At 43.7% G+C, this 18,766-nt stretch overlaps 1 protein-coding gene and 1 non-coding gene across 5 annotated transcripts; both read left to right on the forward strand.

Annotated features, from left to right (window-relative positions):
- The first annotated feature begins 591 nt into the window (after positions 1-591).
- LOC138947086 (uncharacterized) lies at positions 592-18,766 on the forward strand. Of its 4 annotated transcripts, none has more exons than XM_070318532.1 (17): positions 592-655; positions 2,145-2,189; positions 3,615-3,799; positions 4,330-4,460; positions 6,254-6,389; positions 6,608-6,676; positions 8,160-8,281; positions 9,115-9,364; positions 10,861-10,947; positions 11,712-11,806; positions 12,476-12,583; positions 13,173-13,233; positions 14,026-14,133; positions 14,824-14,888; positions 15,477-15,548; positions 17,241-17,410; positions 17,893-18,766. In XM_070318532.1, exons 1-17 carry the CDS (start codon positions 649-651, stop codon positions 18,036-18,038), a joined length of 1,857 nt encoding a protein of 618 aa, XP_070174633.1. In that variant the 5' UTR covers positions 592-648; the 3' UTR covers positions 18,039-18,766. The 4 variants fall into 4 exon arrangements, with proteins under 4 accessions (XP_070174633.1, XP_070174637.1, XP_070174647.1 ...); XM_070318536.1 differs by lacking the exon at positions 592-655 and adding an exon at positions 680-771; XM_070318546.1 differs by lacking the exon at positions 592-655 and adding an exon at positions 1,150-1,171.
- Positions 4,940-5,013, forward strand: Trnak-uuu (transfer RNA lysine (anticodon UUU)). Its single transcript has one exon. It is a non-coding gene; the product is annotated as a tRNA-Lys (tRNA).

Below are 18,766 nucleotides of genomic sequence, written 5' to 3' on the forward strand. Positions count from 1 at the left end.
ACATATCAGTTTTCGTTTCTTCTGGCTCCTCGCGAGGTTTGAGCAAGCTCGAAAAACTCAAAGTCGTTAGTTTGCTACGTTTAAAAAAAAAAGAGTTTAAAATTGACGCAGTTACTTCCCATGTCACAGGAGGAAAAGGAAAAGTGCTCAGTTTGAGCAAGCTCGAACAACTTTCAGTGGTTACTTTGCTACGTTTAAAAAAAAAGTGTAACATTGACGGAGTTACTTCCCATGTCACAAGAGAAGGAGGCTCAGTTGACTAATGTGTTTAGGCCAAAAAAAATAATAGTTGTGGTTACGGTAACATAGCCCAAAAAAATAGGGTAGGAAGGTAGGCAATCACTTTTTTTTTTTTAACTTTTTTTTCTAATGTGTACAAATTAAACCTACTTGACAGGGAAATAAGTGTGCGACTCGGGCGCTTTCGCTTTCATTGCGTTTTCTGCACTCGTTTACTTGTTGTTTTGGGTATTTTTTTGACAAATGTAATAAAAAAAGTTATAGGGTCGGCCCCCAAAAATAGGGTAGGTCGGGTTACCGTAACCACACCTATTTCTTTTTTTAGGCCTTATCCCGTGTAAATCTTGGACAAACATGTGATGGTGTATTTGATCGTTTACACTGGAAGGACACTACCTTTAAGAATAAATGACAGGTGAGTGTAGACATGAATGCAAACAGCTGAGAGCTTATCTACAAACTCAAGTTACGACTTGTAAGCTTACTTTTCTGTCTTGATAAAATCGTGTCAACGTGGGAACACGGACTAAGGTAAAGTAAACGGGTCACTTGTTGTAAATATACTACGTTTGAACCACAGTATATAGGCCTAATAATTATATGGCGAGAAATCTACTTGGAGGTCAAAGTGTCTTCAGTTAATATATTACTACAGTTAAAGTGTCCAAAGCAATAACCAGTGAATATACACATGTGTGATTCAACGTGGAAACTCTCTTGTCTGTATTTTGCCACACTGAAGTAGGTTTAACATGAACACGCGACGAGTTGCTATGTTTGTCACTGCAGAGATGTGGGCTACGTTAAAAGTCCGTAAAGTTTGTCCATGCGAATACTTGCACTCATGCATTTTTAATATCGATATTGCTGCAAACTGCTGTTACATACGCGCTTAACTGATACTTATCGACGAGAACAATAACAATACCAGGTAAGCTTACATCTCTGTGTCTCTGCCTCTGTCGGTCTGTCGGTCTTTTTGTGTGGTCTATTTCTCTCCGTCTCTGTCTGTATGTATGTCCATTTATTTCCGTCTGTCTGTCTGTCTTTCACACTTTCTTTCTGTGTGTGTGTGTGTGTGTGTGTGTGTGTGTGTGTGTGTGTGTGTGTGTGTGTGTGTGTGTGTGTGTGTGATGCCGACAGCTGTTCCTTAGCCTCATCAGTATATTAAATGAATGTGCAAATGTCAAGAGGAGTTCTTCCTCTCATGCGTTTCATATTCTGTTATGTTATAAAGCCGGTGTAAAAGAGAGAGAGAGAGAGAGAGAGAGAGAGAGAGAGAGAGAGAGAGAGAGAGAGAGAGAGAGAGAGAGAGAGAGCATGTGCGTGTGTTTTTGTGTGCGCATATAAAAATAATAATGTGACACTACCCGTCTGTTACAGGGTTTTGAGCTAGAATTTTTTGTTTTTGGCATATCGTCTTTGCAGTTCCGGGGCAAACGATTCAAATTTCTTGGCGATTTTGTATTCAAATGTGTTTTTACCGTTATCAAACAATGCACAGTTCGAAAAAATGGTCACGAACAAATCTATGGTACTTCGAAGAAAGTAAAATAACAACATGCATTGTGACGTGTGCGCTGTAAAGTCTTGCTACGTTCAAAGCAGACGAAAAGAAGACATCTTAATTTTCTCCGAAGTATCAACATACTTCTGTACGCTTTCTTTCCTTTTCGTGTTCAGCTGCTTCGCAAAAATAAAATGTCATTGCTTCTCTCAACTTGTCAGGTCAGAAAAAACGACCCCAGAACTGGGAAATGACAATGATTGGAAAATATCTGGGAAGACGAAAGCTGAAATGACGTCATATGGTCACACTTATCTCGAGAAATAAGCGTCACACAGAACCAGCGCCCTTCCATTATTCTTTCATGCATTTATTTTTTTGGTGTTTTTTCTCCCAGAGGGCATGATGCTGTACCTGACGCTTCTCTTGGCATTTACACCAGGTTTGTTGTAGTGTTAAAAAAAAGAAGATAATGTGCTTGCAATTTTATTTGTATTGTAATTAAGTTTCATGTGCTGTATGAATCTTGTTTTGCAGCATAGTTCATTTGTTTGGTGGTAACTCCTGTTCCTGCCTTTCTCTATTAGCGGGGTTTGTTCTTTATTTGTCTCCCTTTCAGTGTCTCCCTTCGTTCCTCTGTGTGTGTGTCTGTGCGTGTGCGTTTGTGTGTGTGACAAATTAGGCCAAGCATCATGCCTGCTACATCAATGCTGGGGGAAAATGGGAAGCGATTCGGTCGGTTCCTCGCTGCGTTCTTGGTGGCGTCATGATTGGTGACGTTTTGTATGCAACGTCAGCGGAAGACTTTTCTACGGTTAGCTCTGCTTGCGACACAGCTGCGGCCTAAACGGGAGACAGTTTGTATGTCTATAATGTTAGTATCTTTTCTTATTATCTTTTATTGTTTTGTGCATGAATGGGTTGATGGTGACACCCCAGTCTGCCGCATCTCAGTCCACTTTGTCCCAGTCTGCCGCAGTCCAATCGGGACAAGGCAGGCTGGGTTGTGGCAGACTGGGGTGTCACCATCGACACATTCATGCACAAAACAATAAAAGATAATAAGAAAAGATACCAACAACAAGGCAGGCTGGGTTGTGGCAGGCTGGGTTGTGGCAGGCTGGGTTGTGGCAGGCTGGGTTGTGGCAGGCTGGGTTGTGGCAGGCTGGGTTGTGGCAGGCTGGGTTGTGGCAGGCTGGGTTGTGGCAGGCTGGGTTGTGGCAGGCTGGGTTGTGGCAGGCTGGGTTGTGGCAGGCTGGGTTGTGGCAGGCTGGGTTGTGGCAGGCTGGGTTGTGGCAGGCCGGGACAAAGCAGACTGAGAAAAGACAGACAGGAGCTGCGATAAACCAGGATGACAACGGGTCGGTGGCCCTTACACTTAGAATATGTCAACCCGCTCCTTCAACTCTCTCTCTCTCTCTCTCTCTCTCTCTCTCTCTCTCTCTCTCTCTCTCTCTCTCTCTCTCTCTCCCTCTCTCTCTCTCTCTCTCTCTCTCTCTCTCTCTCTCTCTCTCTCTCCGCAAATGTCCGTGTAAATATGTGATGAGATTAGTCAGTCCCCTCTCTGGGCGAGGCCTAGTTGAAAAAAAGCTCGTTGTATTGCTTATGCCACAACCCTCGAAAAATAAAATTTGTTTTGATCTGTCTGTCTGTCTGCCTGTCTGTCTGTCTGTCTGTCTGTCTGTCTGTCTGTCTCTCTCTCTCTCCCTCCCTCTCTCCCTCCCTCCCTCCCTCCTCCCTCCCTCCTCCCTCCTCCCTCTCTCTCTCTCTCTCTCTCTCTCTCTCTCTCTCTCTCTCTCTCTCTCTTCCCCCTCTGTTCTCTTTCCTCTCCTCCTCATCTGATTTTTGTTTTGTTGTTGTTTTCAAGGTGTGCTATGCAGTTCACATCGCCATACACGCCAAGAGCCGGTCTCGGAAACCTTAACTAAACTGGAACAGGAATTCTGGGAATGGCGCATGCTCGATGCACCCATGTTCTCCACGTCTGTTGGAGAATCCCGCCACAACGATATAGTCGAGTCTTTTGCTCCCGATACCTACACACAGAGGAAGGTAAGGCCAAAAAAAAAAAAAGGTCTGTTTACGGTAACATAGGCCAAAAACATAGGGTCGGTAGGTCGGGATTTTTTTTTTTTTTCCAAAAAACCATATTTTTACGTTATTTTGCCAAAAAAAACCTTTTTTTTTTTTTTTCCCCCAAATGCCAAAAAAAGTCTAGGGTCGCGCGAAAAAACTAGGGTCGGTCGGGTTACCGTAAACAGACCTATTTTTTTTTTGGCCTAAGCTCTGTTTATTTTGTCCAATGATACGGATACTAGGCACAGCAAATTGGAGGACAATTGACATTTAACTTGGTTGATTTTAACTTGGTTGATCTGTTCTGGTTGGTACGAATAAGAAACATTAGGCTAATAGTAATAGCAAATTGGTATTTATTTGTGAACATACTTTAATCCAATACAACAAGAACAGTAATATACCACAATAAACGCCGATCTAAACTATACTCACCTATTCCGCTCCAACAAATGTTTGCGTGCGTGTTTGTGTGCGTGTGTTTATCCGTCTGTCTGTCTGTGCAGGTGCAGGTGGCGGACTACCTGAGCCGTGTGAGTGCAATAGACAGGACCGCTCTTGATCAGACACAGAGGCTGGACCTGGACATCTTCAAGGGCTTCCTGCAGACCTTTCTGGACGGTGCACAGTGGAACTCGTCAGTTCTTTGTTATATTAGTAGCAGTAGAAGTTCCCCCCGCGGGTTAGGGGGAAGAATTTACCCGATGCTCCCCAGCATGTCGTTAGAGGCGACTAACGGATTCTGTTTCTCCTTTTACCCTTGTTAAGTGTTTCTTGTATAGAATATAGTCAATGTTCGTAAAGATTTTAGTCGAGCAGTATGTAAGAAATGTTAAGTCCTTTGTACTGGAAACTTGCATTCTCCCAGTAAGGTCATAAATTATATTGTACTACGTTGCAAGCCCCTGGAGCAATTTTTTGATTAGTGCTTTTGTGAACAAGAAACAATTAACAAGTGGCTCTATCCCACACCCCCCCCCTCCTTTCCCCGTCGCGATATAACCTTGAACGGTTAAAAACGACGTTAAACACCAAATAAAGAAAGAAAAAAAGCAGTAGAAGTAGTAGGGTAGCCGGGGAGCTCAGCTGGTAGAGCACTGGACTTGTGATCCTAGGGTCCCGGGTAGCTCAGCTGGTAGAGCACTGGACTTTTGATCCCAGGGTCACGGGTTCGAATCCCAGCCGGGACGAATACGGATCAACTTTGTGTGCAGACTCAGAGACGGTATCCATCATGTCCCACCCCCGTGTCACCGCCGCAGTGGCACATAAAAGAACTAGGTCATTCTGCCATAAATGGTGGTGGCTGATTTCACCTTAACACGCACACACCTGGGTAGCGTGACTCTTGTTGCTGCGAGCTTTCCACTGGGAGAAATTTAAAGTGAAATGATATAATGATCATGTTTATAGTGTCATCCAGAGGTAGCAGGAGACTAGCTCATGCAGGTCTTCGTCAGTTATGCTTTCTCCTATCATTGGATTTTCATCTTCACAATGCATTGTTCCTTTGTTGGGAAATAGTGGTAGTTACCTACCAGGGAACACAATTCGCGCTACCCAAATGTATGCGTTTTTAGGTGTAATCGGCCGCCTACACGTCTCGCAGAAGTGAGATGGATACTGTCGTCTGAATCATCGCATACAGTTGACCTGTGTCAGTTCTGGGTTGGATTCGTACCTGTGACCCGAAGATCACAAATCTGTGACCCAAAGATCACAAATCTGTGACCCAAAGATCACAAATCTGTGACCCAAAGATCACAAATCTGTGACCCAAAGATCGCAAATCTGTGACCCAAAGATCACAAGTCTGTGACCCAAAGACCGCAAATCTGTGACCCAAAGATCACAAGTCCAGAGCTCTACATTCTGAGCTACAGTAAAACCTGTCTGTAACAACCACTCAAGGTACCAACCAAGTTTTTTTCATAGACAGGTGGTCGCTATGGACAGGTTAATAATATAGAAGAAAAAAAAACTCGTAAAAATAAAAATAAACATGTTGAAAAAAAATAATAAAACACCCTCGTCGGGGATCCTTTGGGGTGATTTTAATGGTCAGTTAGGCCAACAACAAAAAATGTTTACGATAACATAGGCAAAAAAAACGGATCAACGGCAATAAAAACGGATCAACGGCAATAAAAACTGATCAACAGCAATACAAACAGATCAACGACAATAAAAACTGATCAACAACAGTAAAAACAGATCAACGACCTTAAAAACTGATTATCGACCTTAAAAACTGATCAACGACCATAAAAACTGATCAACGACCATAAAAACTGATCAACGACCATAAAAACTGATCAACGACAATACAAACTGATCAACAACCATAAAAACTGATCAACGACAATAAAAACTGATCAACGACAATAACATGTGATGTATGTGTAACAAGGAAAACACGACATGATGCAGGTATTTCACGGTGAATCCTGTGAACTTTCTGGAAGGTGACACAGCGGACCCTACTCGCATGGCCACCATCATGCCTTTCTCCACCATTGGGGACTTCGAGAACTACCTGCAGAGGCTTCTCAAGCTTCCCGGGAAGGTATTAAGTTACTGAGTGGTTTACTTTTGTAGTTATCTACTTGCTGATTTATTTATTTACTTATTTAAGTATGATGCAAAAGTCACAGAGAAACGCTGAATTATCCAATAATTATATGCATTAAAACCTGACCACATCTGCTTCAAATCAGCAAACAAATTCTTGAATAAGAATATTGTATGTTTTGTTTACTGCTTTTTTGTTGTTGTTTATTTCAGATTGACCAAGAAATACAACTCCTGGAAATAGCTGTGTCTACAGGGCGCACGCTGAACAACGTATCCGTAGTAAGTTGGAGAGAGAGAGGGAGACAGACAGACAAACAGACTGATACAGAAAGACAGACAGACAGGCAGACAGACTGATACAGACAGGCAGATACAGACAGACAAACAGACAGACAGACACACAGACAGACACACAGACAGACAGACAGACATAGACAGACAGACAGACAGACACAGAGAGGGAGAGAGAGCTGGTGAATAACCAGAAAGCGTACAGTACTCTATTTCAAATAACGAAATTCAAGGTATCTGGGAAAGAACACTACTGTCAGCCGTGTAAAGTGGTCCGCCGTGTTAGGACAGACAGAAAGCAACCATGAATGTACCATTCATCCTAACAATACACTGTGAATGAAGAAAACAAGAAATTCCTCCGAGGTAGGAAAAACACCCCCGTCAAAGGGAAATAACCTTCTCAGTTGGTGGCAGTGACTGAGTGAGAATGGTTATTTCCCTTTGACCATTAAGACGTCCCTCTATAAGTCCTTGTATAATCTTAATCCACCAATAACTCCCTAACCGTGTGTTTGACTGGTCCCAATTTTTGTAAGGACCGTCTCAGGAACGTATAGAACCTGTTCACCAAGTTTGGTGACGATCGGTCCGTTCATTCTTGAGATCTATATGCGAACACAAACAAACAAACAAACAAACAAACACATCGAGCGAAACCTATACACACCCCTATACCGGGGGTGTAAAGAGAGAGAGAGAGAGAGAGAGAGAGAGAGAGAGAGAGAGAGAGAGAGAGAGAGAGAGAGAGAGAGAGAGGGGGGGGAGAGATGTGTGTGTGTGTGTGTGTGTGTGTGTGTGTGTGTGTGTGTGTGTACTCCTGCGTGCGTGAACCTATAGTATTGACCATAGCATCGAGAACCCTTTACCTTGCACATTCTGTATTTTGTCATTTCTGTGGAAAAATTCTTATCAAAATAAGTGTCTTTAAATCGTTAACCTTAACCGGGTCACGCTTTGGACTACACAGTCCGGATGATGTGGGTCGTGTACGGCCCATACTTTCTAAAGAAGGATTCAACGTAAAAAGTATGGGTCGAACACGACCCACGCCACCCGAATAGGGATAAACACTGTAAAATGCCTTCTTTAATTCCATTTGGGTCGTCCATGGCCCACGCCATCCGGACTGTGGAGTTCAAATGACGTCATTATTTATTTGTTGGTCGATAGGGAGGTTCTATGGTGTTAGAGGATTACATGAAGTCTTAATCAAAAACTCCCAATAGTTTTAGAGATGCAGACACTTTTGTGAGGCTCTGGGTCGTCCACGACCAAGGAAGCACGGTGAAGGTTGGGAGGTGGATGCGTCGAAGAAAATTTTCCATTTGAATGCACTCATTTTGATAGACAATAAAGTTTGTATTTATTATTGTTATTATCACCCTGTTTCAAGTTTAATGTACTGATTTGTATAGACAAGATAGTGTCGTTATTAGTGTTATTATCACCCTGTCGCACGCTGTTGCAGGCCGGTGTCCCAGACCAGATCGACAGCCTTGTGCAGAAGACTGCACATGTTGACAACAATCCGTTCTACCAGCCAGCCTTCACCACACGGTTGGACAGCTCGCAAGTACCACTCGCCAAACGGTACTCCTCATCACCACTTCCTCCTTTTTTGCCATTATGTCGCAGGTTCAAATCCCGGCAGGGACGGACACGGATCAACTTTATGTGCAGATTCAGAGACGGTTTCCATGTCACCACAGTGGCACGTACAAGACCTCGGTCATTCTGCCATAAGTGCAGGTGGCTGATTACACCTAAACACGCACACACCTGGGTAGCGCGACTCTTGTTTCTGCTAGCTTTCCGCTGGGAGGAAGTGACCCGAATTTGCCAGCATTGGGATACTAGAGTATGAAAATGAAATGAAATGATGGGGGCCCTGTAGCTCAGTGGGTAGAGCACTGGACTTGTGATCCCCAGGGTCATGGGTTCCAATCCAGTACAAGAGAAAGTGACCACCCAAACAGAAGCCAGCCGCGGAGCCAAATTGGTTTAAATCACAGGCTCGCTGCCTTTGGGGTGGAAACTTTCTCGTGCAAATCAGCCTTGCTCGTGTTGAGTGGGTCGCGGGAACCCCTTCAAGAATTTCTGGTACGTATTTTCCCCAGCTAGTCTGTACAGTGCACAGGGACGCACAGTAAGTAGAAGCCTTGTCTATTCAACTAAATCAGAGCAGTGTCCGGGCTGGATCTAGTGGGAGGGGGGGGGGGGGGGGTTGTTGGGGCTGGGTTCCGGAAGCCCACCCCCTTACCCCACCGTACCCGACAATGAACCTTTTTTTCTCAAGGAGAGACCCAAAATAGCCCGGGGGGCAAGGCCAGACCCTGTACCCGTTGGAAACTCCTCCCTCTCACACACTTAGTCCATCCCTGAATGCGATACATTTTGATATCCCACGTTTCTTGTCCGATCAGAGCGTCACTGCGGGCAAGGGCAGATAAGGCAGTGTACGATATCAACGAGGCCATGCTCCGTCTCAAGGCATACTTGCAGAAGAGTTACTTCCCCGCTACCCGTACAAGCTTGGGTGTCTCGGGGTGGGCCGACGGCAAGGCGATCTACGAGACCTGCCTCAAGTTCCACACCACGACCGACATGACACCGCAGCAAGTTCACGACCTGGGTCTGAAGGAGGTGGCTCGGATACAAGGAAACATGAATGCTGTGAGTGAACATGAACCCCTTTTGGGGTAATGTTGAACATTATGGGCAGAATATACTTGCGCAGTTTCAGCGGCACAGACGACGCACTGCATATTATTTATGCCGCGATAGGGATTATGACGAGTACTTGGCCTGTTTTCCTTTCATGCAACGTGTAGCGGGCTGGTATAATCTGCAGTGCGTCGTCGGTCCTGCTGAAGTTACATATTTGAGCAGAGCCCCTTAGCGTTTGCAAATTCATATATCAAAATCCAGTGGCATTATATATGGACTTATTTTTCATACAAGTTCCTTTAATCAAACCAAAGAATATTTACTGTTAAATTAATTGGCAGATTGAGCTCCAAACTTAAAAATAGTTAATTTATTTTATTATTTGATCGACAAAAATGACAAGAAAATGCATACGTAGTATCGATAGCGTTGCCTCCCTTCCTTTGCAAACATGGTTGTGCCGATGTTTTCCTTCTAAAACCCATGTAAATGAAAGGCATCTGTACAGTTCATTCCGTAACTTCAAAGGTATCTCAAATGACTTGTTGTGCTTACAAGAGCAGGTTCTGTCAAATTGGATGCTTAACTTGCAATGGATCCTGAGCAATGAATTTACAACGCTTAAGTTCAACATCACGCCCCTTTTGTGTCACACTGAAGAAACAAAGGGCTGGGCGTATTGTATGCTGGACACCATCAATCAATCAATCAATGACGCTTATATCGCGTATATTCCGTGGTTACAGTTCTAGGCGCTCTGCAGTGATGCCGTGTGAGATGAAATTTTATACGGCCAGTAGATTGCAGCCATTTCGGCGCATATTTACCTTTCACGGCCTATTATTCCAAGTCACACGGGTATAGGTAGACAATTATTAACTGTGCCTGAGCAATTTTGCCAGGAAAGACCCTTTTGTCAATCGTGGGATCTTTAACGTGCACACCCAATGTAGTGTACACGGGGGGAGGGTTCGGACACCGAAGAGAGTCTGCACACAAAGTTGACTCTGAAATAAATTTCCGCCGAACCTGGGATCGAACTCACGCTGACAGCGGCCAACTGAATACAAATCCAGCGCGCTACCAACTGAGCTATATCCCCTAGAAGTGACATACAGCGCAGAAATGAGGGCATGGTAGGTGGTTGCACAAACATCATCCGTTTCTGCTCTCAGTGACAAAAAAATACCAGGGGAACGAACTCGCAAGACATAAGTACATACGGGCAATTGGAGACATAAGACCTCTGTATTGGATCATTTAAAGCCCAGGGACAAAGTGCCTGTGGGGCTTCTTGTTGTTGTTGCATTGGGTACTTGTACACCTGTCATAGACATACGGTTGAAAGGCACAAAAAACATATATAGAGGCATTCACAAAAACGTTCATTTTATCGTGGCTCTCCGTAGTGAAATGTAATATTTATACTTAGCTCCTTAACAAAGAACGTATCTCTGTCTTTTTTTAACATCAAGGTTCAGTCGTTTTCCATCTTTCCACAGGCTCTGAAACGTCTTCAGTTTTCTGGAACCATCAAAGAATTCTACGACAAGATCCGAACTGATGCCAGATTTCACGTCAACACATCAGTGAGATACTGTCCTTTTTCAAGTTTGTGGTGAAAGGTAAAGATGATGATGATGATGATGATGATGATGATGATGATGATGATGATGATGATGATGATGATGATGATGATGATGATGATGATTCATTTTACAAGGATAGAAGTTTTAAGGCTATGTCTTTTCTTACAATCTGTCCTTAGTTTAAAATAACCGAACTCTAATTAAGGATTAACAAATAAAACGAACGAACAAACAAGGAAATAAAAACATACGTAGATGCGCAGACACTCAAGGCATATGTTTGATGGGTGATAGAAAAAGTGAGAAGGGGTCCCTCTGAGAGTATGCCTCCTATACTTACACTGACTAAGGCCAAAAAAAAAATAGGTGTGGTTACGGTAACATAGCCACAAAAAAATAGGGTAGGTAGGTAGGCAATCCCTTTTTTTTTTAATGTGTACAAATTAAACCTACTTGAAAGGGAAATAAGTGTGCGACACGGGCGCTTTCGCTTTCATTGCGTTTTTTGCACTGTTTTTTTTGTTGACAAATGTAATAAAAAGTTATAGGATCGGCCCCTAAAAATAGGGTAGGTCGGGTTACCGTAACCACACCTATTTTTTTTTTAGGCCTAATGTGAATCAAATAGCGGAATGAAACTTCCACCTTTTGTGCATACTCGCTACACCGTATTTGGGTTAATTTAGATTGTAATTTGAATTTGATTCAAGGAAATAAATTGATATGTAACCTTTTTGCTTCTGTTTACACTTATTTTTCTCCAGGAAGAAGTGCTGCGAATATTCAACGATTACATCTTCAATCGCATCTTCCCCAAGCTTTCTACCATGTTTAAAGATATCCCCAATCTGCCACTTAAGTAAGTACTTATCATATAGTATAATAATTGGCTTTGAAATCTCATGATATAAAACAAATTATCTTAACTTGCATCGTTTTGCATTTACACATTGATATGCTTCCATTTGAAACTTTGAGATGATGATCGTGCATTAATTCGCGCTCTCCCAAAGCCCAATAATTATTTGAAGCCCCACGGAGCAAAGCGCCAGAGGGCTTCAATAGCAAACAAAACAAATGACGTGTAGTGTTCTGTTCTGAGCACTTCTTTTCCCTGGTCATGTAATTTGTTTGTTGGGTGGTGTGTCAGAGTGTGTGTGTGTGGGGGGGGGGGGGTGGTGTCGGTAGCTGAGTTGGTAGAGCACTGGACTTGTGATCGAAAGGTCGCAGGTTCGAATTCGGGCCGGAACGGACACGGGTCAACTTTATGTGCAGACCCAGAGATTATCTGCAGACCCAGAGACGGAAGCCTTGTCCCACCTCCGTGTCACCACATTGGCACGTAAAAAATCTTGGTTATTCTGCCATAAGTGCAGATGGCTGATACCACCTAAACACGCAAACACTATAGTGTATCTCGTCAAAAGCCGTGAGGGCGTGAAACTCATATAACCCATATCTTGTCCTTAAAAGGCGAAATATTTAACCTGTAGGACATAACGCATTCTCTCTTTCCTTTTTTCTTCAGAGTGGAGCCGATGCCGTTCGACGGGCCGGGTGGCCAGTACGCCTCAGGGACACCCGATGGCTCCGTGCCAGGTATCTTCTACGCCAACGTCATGCACCCAAAACAGAAGTAAGTGGGCGTGGACAACCATTGTGATGTGGGTTTGACTTTTTTTGTCCTCGCTTCGTTTTGGTTGGGTTTGGTTGGGTTGGGGTTGCTTTGGTTTGCTTGTCCTCGGTTCGTTCGTTTTGGTTGGGTTGTCCTTGGTTCGTTTGAGTTGGGTTTGGTTCGCCCTGGTGGTTGTGTGTGTGTGTGTGTGTGTGTGTGTGTGTGTGTGTGTGTGTTGTGTGTGTGTGTGTGTGTTTTGGGGGGAGGGTGTGTGTGTGAGTGTGTACTTTTGTTGTTCTTGTTGTTGTTAGTGGGGGGGGGGGGGTTTAGAGGGGAGGGGGGTGGGGGACGGTTGTCTTTGGTTTGCTTTGGTTGGGTCCAGGGTTTGTGTTTTGGTACGTAAAACTAAATCTGGTTGGGTTATTTTATTTTGTTTTATTTTATTTTATTTTCATATTTAAAAATAATGTTATTTTCTTGTTCTTGTTGACTGTGTGTGCTCGGCACGGTTTGTTCTGTGTCACAGAATTTAATCGCAGTAGCATTCGTGTGTGATCAATAAAATGAAGCTCAGCTTAATCATCTATCATTCAGGCTTTTCTTGTTTCAGGGCCATGATTAGTGCGATGTCTCTGTCTCTTCACGAAACGGTGCCCGGGCATCATTTGCAGGTATAGATACCAGTACCACAAGAAGCCTCTCCACTTTGTTTGTGTCTTCTTCTTCTTCTTCTGCGTTCGTGGGCTGAAACCCCCTCGTACACTCGTGCTTTTGCACGAGTGGAATTTTATGACCGTTTTTACCCCGCCATGTAGGCAGCCATACGCCACTTTCGGAGGAAGCATGCTGGGTATTTTCGTGTTTCTATAACCCACCGAACTCTGACATGGATTACAGGATCTTTTCCGTGCGCACTTGGTATTGTGCTTGCGTGTACACACGAAGGGGGATAAGCCACTAGCAGGTCTGCACATACGTTGATCTGGGAGATCGGAAAAATCAGGCGACCGCGGCCGGGATTCGAACCCACGACCTTCCGATTAAGAGGCCGACGTCTTACCACCCCGCCACAGCGCCCGTCACACATCTTGCTGGTGTCGTCTTCAAGATGATTTTTTTTTAAGCTTGGGGGCCCGATAGCTCAGTTGGTAGAGAACTGGACTTGTGATACTGGGGTCGGTCGCGGGTTCGAATACGGGCTGAGTATGTGCAGACTCGAAGACGGTATCCATGTTCCAACCCCGTGTCACCACTGTGGCACGTAAAAGACCTCTGTCATTCTGCCATAAGTGCAGGTGGCTGATTACACGCATACACCTTGGTAAGCACGACTCTGTTGCTGCTAGCTTTCCGTCGGGAGGAAGCGACCCGAATTTCTCCGCGATGGGGCAATAAAGTAATGAAAATGAAATGAAATGATAAAATGTGCAAGGGCATTGCTGACGATAGATTTTTCGTTGCAGAGTATTTACTCTTTGACCTCCACCATCCCCAAGTACAGAGCGTTCGTGGAAGATGATCACTACTACAGAATGCCTGCCACCTTCCCCATCAACACTGCCTATCTCGAGGTACATTTCTACCCCCACCCTCTTTTCCCTCCCCTATCACTCAAACAATTAATTAGAAGTGATACGCCTTCGGCACAGGCATCAACCACCCAAGGCACTGAATAGCCCCCCAGTGAAGGACAAATCGGCCATCCCTCCCTCTCACGCCAACCCCAAATTAAACACACACACGCACACACACACACACACGCGCACACACACACACACGCACGCACGCACGCATACACGCACACACGCACGCACACACACACACACGCACGCACACACGCACACACACGCACGCACACACACACGCACGCACACACGCACACACACATACACACGCACGCACACACACACGCACGCACACATACACACACGCACGCACACTGTGACACACGCACGCACACACACACACGCACACACACACGCACGCACACACACACACGCACGCACAAACACACACACGCACACACACACACACGCCCACAAACACACACGCACACACACACACACGCACGCACACGCACACACACACACACACGTGCGTGCTTGCTTGCGTGCTGGCGTGCGTGTGACGTATCTCAAATAAGTGTGCGACGTTCGTACATGCTTTGCTAATTTTAGCAACTAAAAGTATGAAGCGGAGTGATCTTTCAAGAAATCGCCCATTTCATGTGGAACTGACAGTTTTGGACATTTTGTATTCAGGGTTGGGCGCTGTATTCCGAGTACCTTGGCGAAGAGCTGGGGATGTACACAGATGACTACATGTTGTGAGTGAAGCCACTAAAAAAGAATGAATGACATGAATTTCATTTGCCACTTGCATGAATGACATTTTCCTGCTACAGTAGAACCCACTTTTAAGAACTCTAGAAATCTGAGAAAATTCGATCTTAAAAATGGAAGAGAATGTACAGAGGTTATGAACAGAATATCTTAAGCGTGCATGAGGTTTTAAAGAAAGGGATATTTAAAAAAAAATGTGTATAAAGAAATGCGCGTAGCTGTGCATGTTGTTGTTGTTGTTGTTGCTGTTGTTGACATCGTCGTTGTTGTTGACATCGTCGTTGTTGTTGTTGTTGTTTTAGCTCTGGTTGCTGCTAATTATTCCGAAACGATAATCTGGACAATTCAGGCTTGAGTCAATGTACGGAATGTCGAGTTTTGAGTCACTCTCTCGCTCTGACTGGTAATCCATCCTTCTTCTGTTTCTTCCTTTTAGTTTTGTGCCTTCTGACTTGAAGACTTTTTTCTGATGTGTTTTGAAGATACAGTAGTTTGCAACATATCATAAGAAAGTAATTCAGTTTAAAAAGTATATATATTTCTGTTACTTCTGCTTCTTTTTTTAAAAACAGAATGGGACGCTACTCGGACGAAATATTTCGTGCCTGCCGTTTGGTAGTGGATACAGGATTGCATTACTTTGGGTAAGCATCACGTTCTTACATTTAGTCAAGTTTTGACTAAATGTTTTAACGTAGAGGGGGGAATCGAGACGAGGGTCGTGGTGTATGTGTGTGTGTGTGTGTGTGTGTGTGTGTGTGTGTGTGTGTGTGTGTGTGTGTGTGTGTGTCTGTCTGTCTGTGTGTCTGTCTGTGTGTGTGTGTAGAGCGATTCAGACTAAACTACTGGACCGATCTTTATGAAATTTGACATGAGAGTTCCTGGGTATGAAATCCCCATACTTTTTTTTCATTTTTTGATAAATGTCTTTGATGACGTCATATCCGGCTTTTCGTGAAAGTTGAGGCGGCACTGTCACGCCCTCATTTTTAAACCAAATTGGTTGAAATTTTGGTCAAGTAATGTTCGACAAAGCTCGGACTTCGGTATTGCATTTCAGCTTGGTGACTTACAAATTAATTGATGACTTTGGTCATTAAAAATCTGAAAATTGTAAAAAAAAATAAAAAATTATAAAACGATCCAAATTTACGTTCATCTTATTCTCCATCATTTGCTGATTCCAAAAACATATAAATATGTTATATTTGGATTAAAAACAAGCTCTGAAAATTAAATATATAAAAATTATTATCAAAATTAAATTTCCGAAATCAATTTAAAAACACTTTGATCTTATTCCTTGTCGGCTCCTGATTCCCAAAACATATAGATATAATATGTTTGGATTAAAAACACGCTCAGAAAGTTAAAACGAAGAGAGGTACAGAAGAGCGTGCTATCCTTCTCAGCGCAACTACTCCCCCGCTCTTCTTGTCAATTTCACTGCCTTTGCCGTGAGCGGTGGACTGACGATGCTACGAGTATACGGTCTTGCTGCGTTGCATTGCGTTCAGTTTCATTCTGTGAGTTCGACAGCTACTTGACTAAATGTTGTATTTTCGCCTTACGCGACTTGTTTTTTTTATAGTTAGCTCAATGACGGATTAGTTGAGGATAAGTAGCCATAAAAGTCAAGTTTTATCTAGTTATCATCATAGCATTGTCCTGCTTTGTGTTGTCCTAAACTGTCCGTTATTTGTAACGGGTTAGCGCTTTCTTAATGATCTTGCGTTGCCGCATTGCCGTTTAGCGTTACACGTCTCTGTAATGTCCCTGAAACCGCGGGCTGACAAGGCTGGCTACGGATCAGTTGTGATATGTTCTGACCAGGCGCTAGGCTTTTTCATGAGAGAAGGCCATGCCTTTACTTGGTCACATTCCAAAATCGAACAGCCTGTGTGCTCTCTATGGACAGTGAAAATACGTTTTCGTGAATTAATGTTGTAAAAGCCACTGGTTGATTTGTTGGTGTTTGTAAGCTACAAGTAAAGAAATGGTCTTATCTCATGTAAAAGCCACTGGTTGATTTGTTGGTGTTAGTAAGCTACAAGTAAAGAAATGGTCTTATCTCATGTAAAAGCCACTGGTTGATTTGTTGGTGTTAGTAAGCTACAAGTAAAGAAATGGTCTTATCTCATGTAAAAGCCGAACCAGATCTGAGATGGTGAGCCGAACTGCTTCCACAAAAAGGGGTATGCCTTTACTTTATACCCCAAAATCCCCCAAATAAGGCCTTAAATAAATCAGGCCTTATTTCCTGAAATCAGGCCTTAATTTCAAGAAATAAGGCCTCATTTTAGTTTTAAGGCCTTCACAACTACTACTTTCTACAGGTGGAACCGTGACCGAGCTATCCAGTACATGTTGGACAACACTGCGGAGTCTCGGCAAGGGCTGACCGTCGAGGTTGACCGGTACCTGACGTGGCCAGGCCAGGCCACTGCTTACAAGATCGGGGAGATCAAGATCAAAGAGCTGCGACAGAGAGCCACTGATCAGTTAGGTCAGTGATTTGCTTCTTAGTTAGGGAAGTACATAAGTACTATAAACAAGGACACTTTGTACGCTATAATGTAAAAGTGTACAATATTAACGATATCTTTACACTACGATAGAGTTCGGTACGATGCAATACAATACACAATACAAAACACAATACAATACAACGCAACGCAGTACAATACAGTACAATACAATACAATACTTCTGCACGGAAGGCCGACGTCCTAGACTATATAGGGTGGGTGGGTGGGGGGGGGTGTGGGGGGGGGGGGTTGTTGGGGGAGGAAGGTATCTTTCATCTGAATGAAGAAGGCGCACCTTTTCTTTTCAGTATTATCGACCTCTTAGCTAACGATCCGATCAACATAAAAATGTATCAGTTTTTGTCTGCCTGCTTCTTCACGCGTCAGATTACAACAATGAACACTTATACCATAGCTATATATCTCTTGTGTGGAGTCATTCCAGTGATATTGGTTCCAGGCACACATTTTGAGCTGGCTGATTTCCACAGCGTGATTCTGCAGAACGGAGGCATGCCCCTCAACCTCCTCGAGCGACTGGTGGATGACTGGATAGCTAAGGTCAAGGCCATGACCCATCCAGGCTCGGACCCCCTTGTGGGCTAGATGTGATGTGCGGATCTTTGACGTGTACAGCAGACGTTCTTCTAACGGGAGTGACACGGTTCCATGTTGCGGAACAAGCCAGACGAAACCATGTAGAAACCTTTTGGACAGTTTACACGATTCAGATATTAAAATGAAAAGAAGACACGCCAGTAACCAGGTTAGGTACTTGTTTTGATCAATATTTCGGCAGATAAACTGCCTTCGTCAGGATGGTAAGTCGGAAAGTGATTATTCAGATATAAGTTTGGTTAGAGACAAATCTCAAATTCAAAATTGACACCATCCAGATTCTTAAACAAAAGTAAAAGTCTCCATGCGTGTCTTGAATCAAGATGTGCTCGGTAAAGTTGAAGCTCCCTTTAATTACACTTAGCTAGACACAGTGACCTACTAAGAACAGTGACAACTTCTTTTAAGGTTGACGTCAGCTACTTTGGCTTCCAGTGCAACAATAAAATGTCATTCGTGTTGATGTTCTTGTAAGAGTACTTTTTAAATAAATGAACAGATGGTAAGATTTGTTCGAGAACACCAAAACCACGCGCGCGTGATCGTCGGAATTTTCACCTAAAAACGAGGTGGTTGTGTAAGAATCACGTGACATACACACTGCTTATACATTATACTTCGAGCCGCTTTCCCCACCCCCCCCCCTTTTTTTTTATTGTTATTTGGGCAGGAGCTTGTAAACTTCAGAAATATATTTACACTATACGCAAATTTGA

The sequence above is a fragment of the Littorina saxatilis genome, linkage group LG1 (assembly GCF_037325665.1).
Source record: "Littorina saxatilis isolate snail1 linkage group LG1, US_GU_Lsax_2.0, whole genome shotgun sequence".
Taxonomy (NCBI): Eukaryota; Metazoa; Mollusca; class Gastropoda; order Littorinimorpha; family Littorinidae; genus Littorina; species Littorina saxatilis.

Bases quoted from the DNA above. Each gene is read 5' to 3' on its own strand.
- LOC138947086 (XM_070318532.1), top strand. The intron at 4,461-6,253 runs GTCAGTTCTTTG...GACATGATGCAG, and splicing joins GACGGTGCACAGTGGAACTC to GTATTTCACGGTGAATCCTG. The intron at 6,390-6,607 runs GTATTAAGTTAC...TGTTTATTTCAG, and splicing joins TTCTCAAGCTTCCCGGGAAG to ATTGACCAAGAAATACAACT.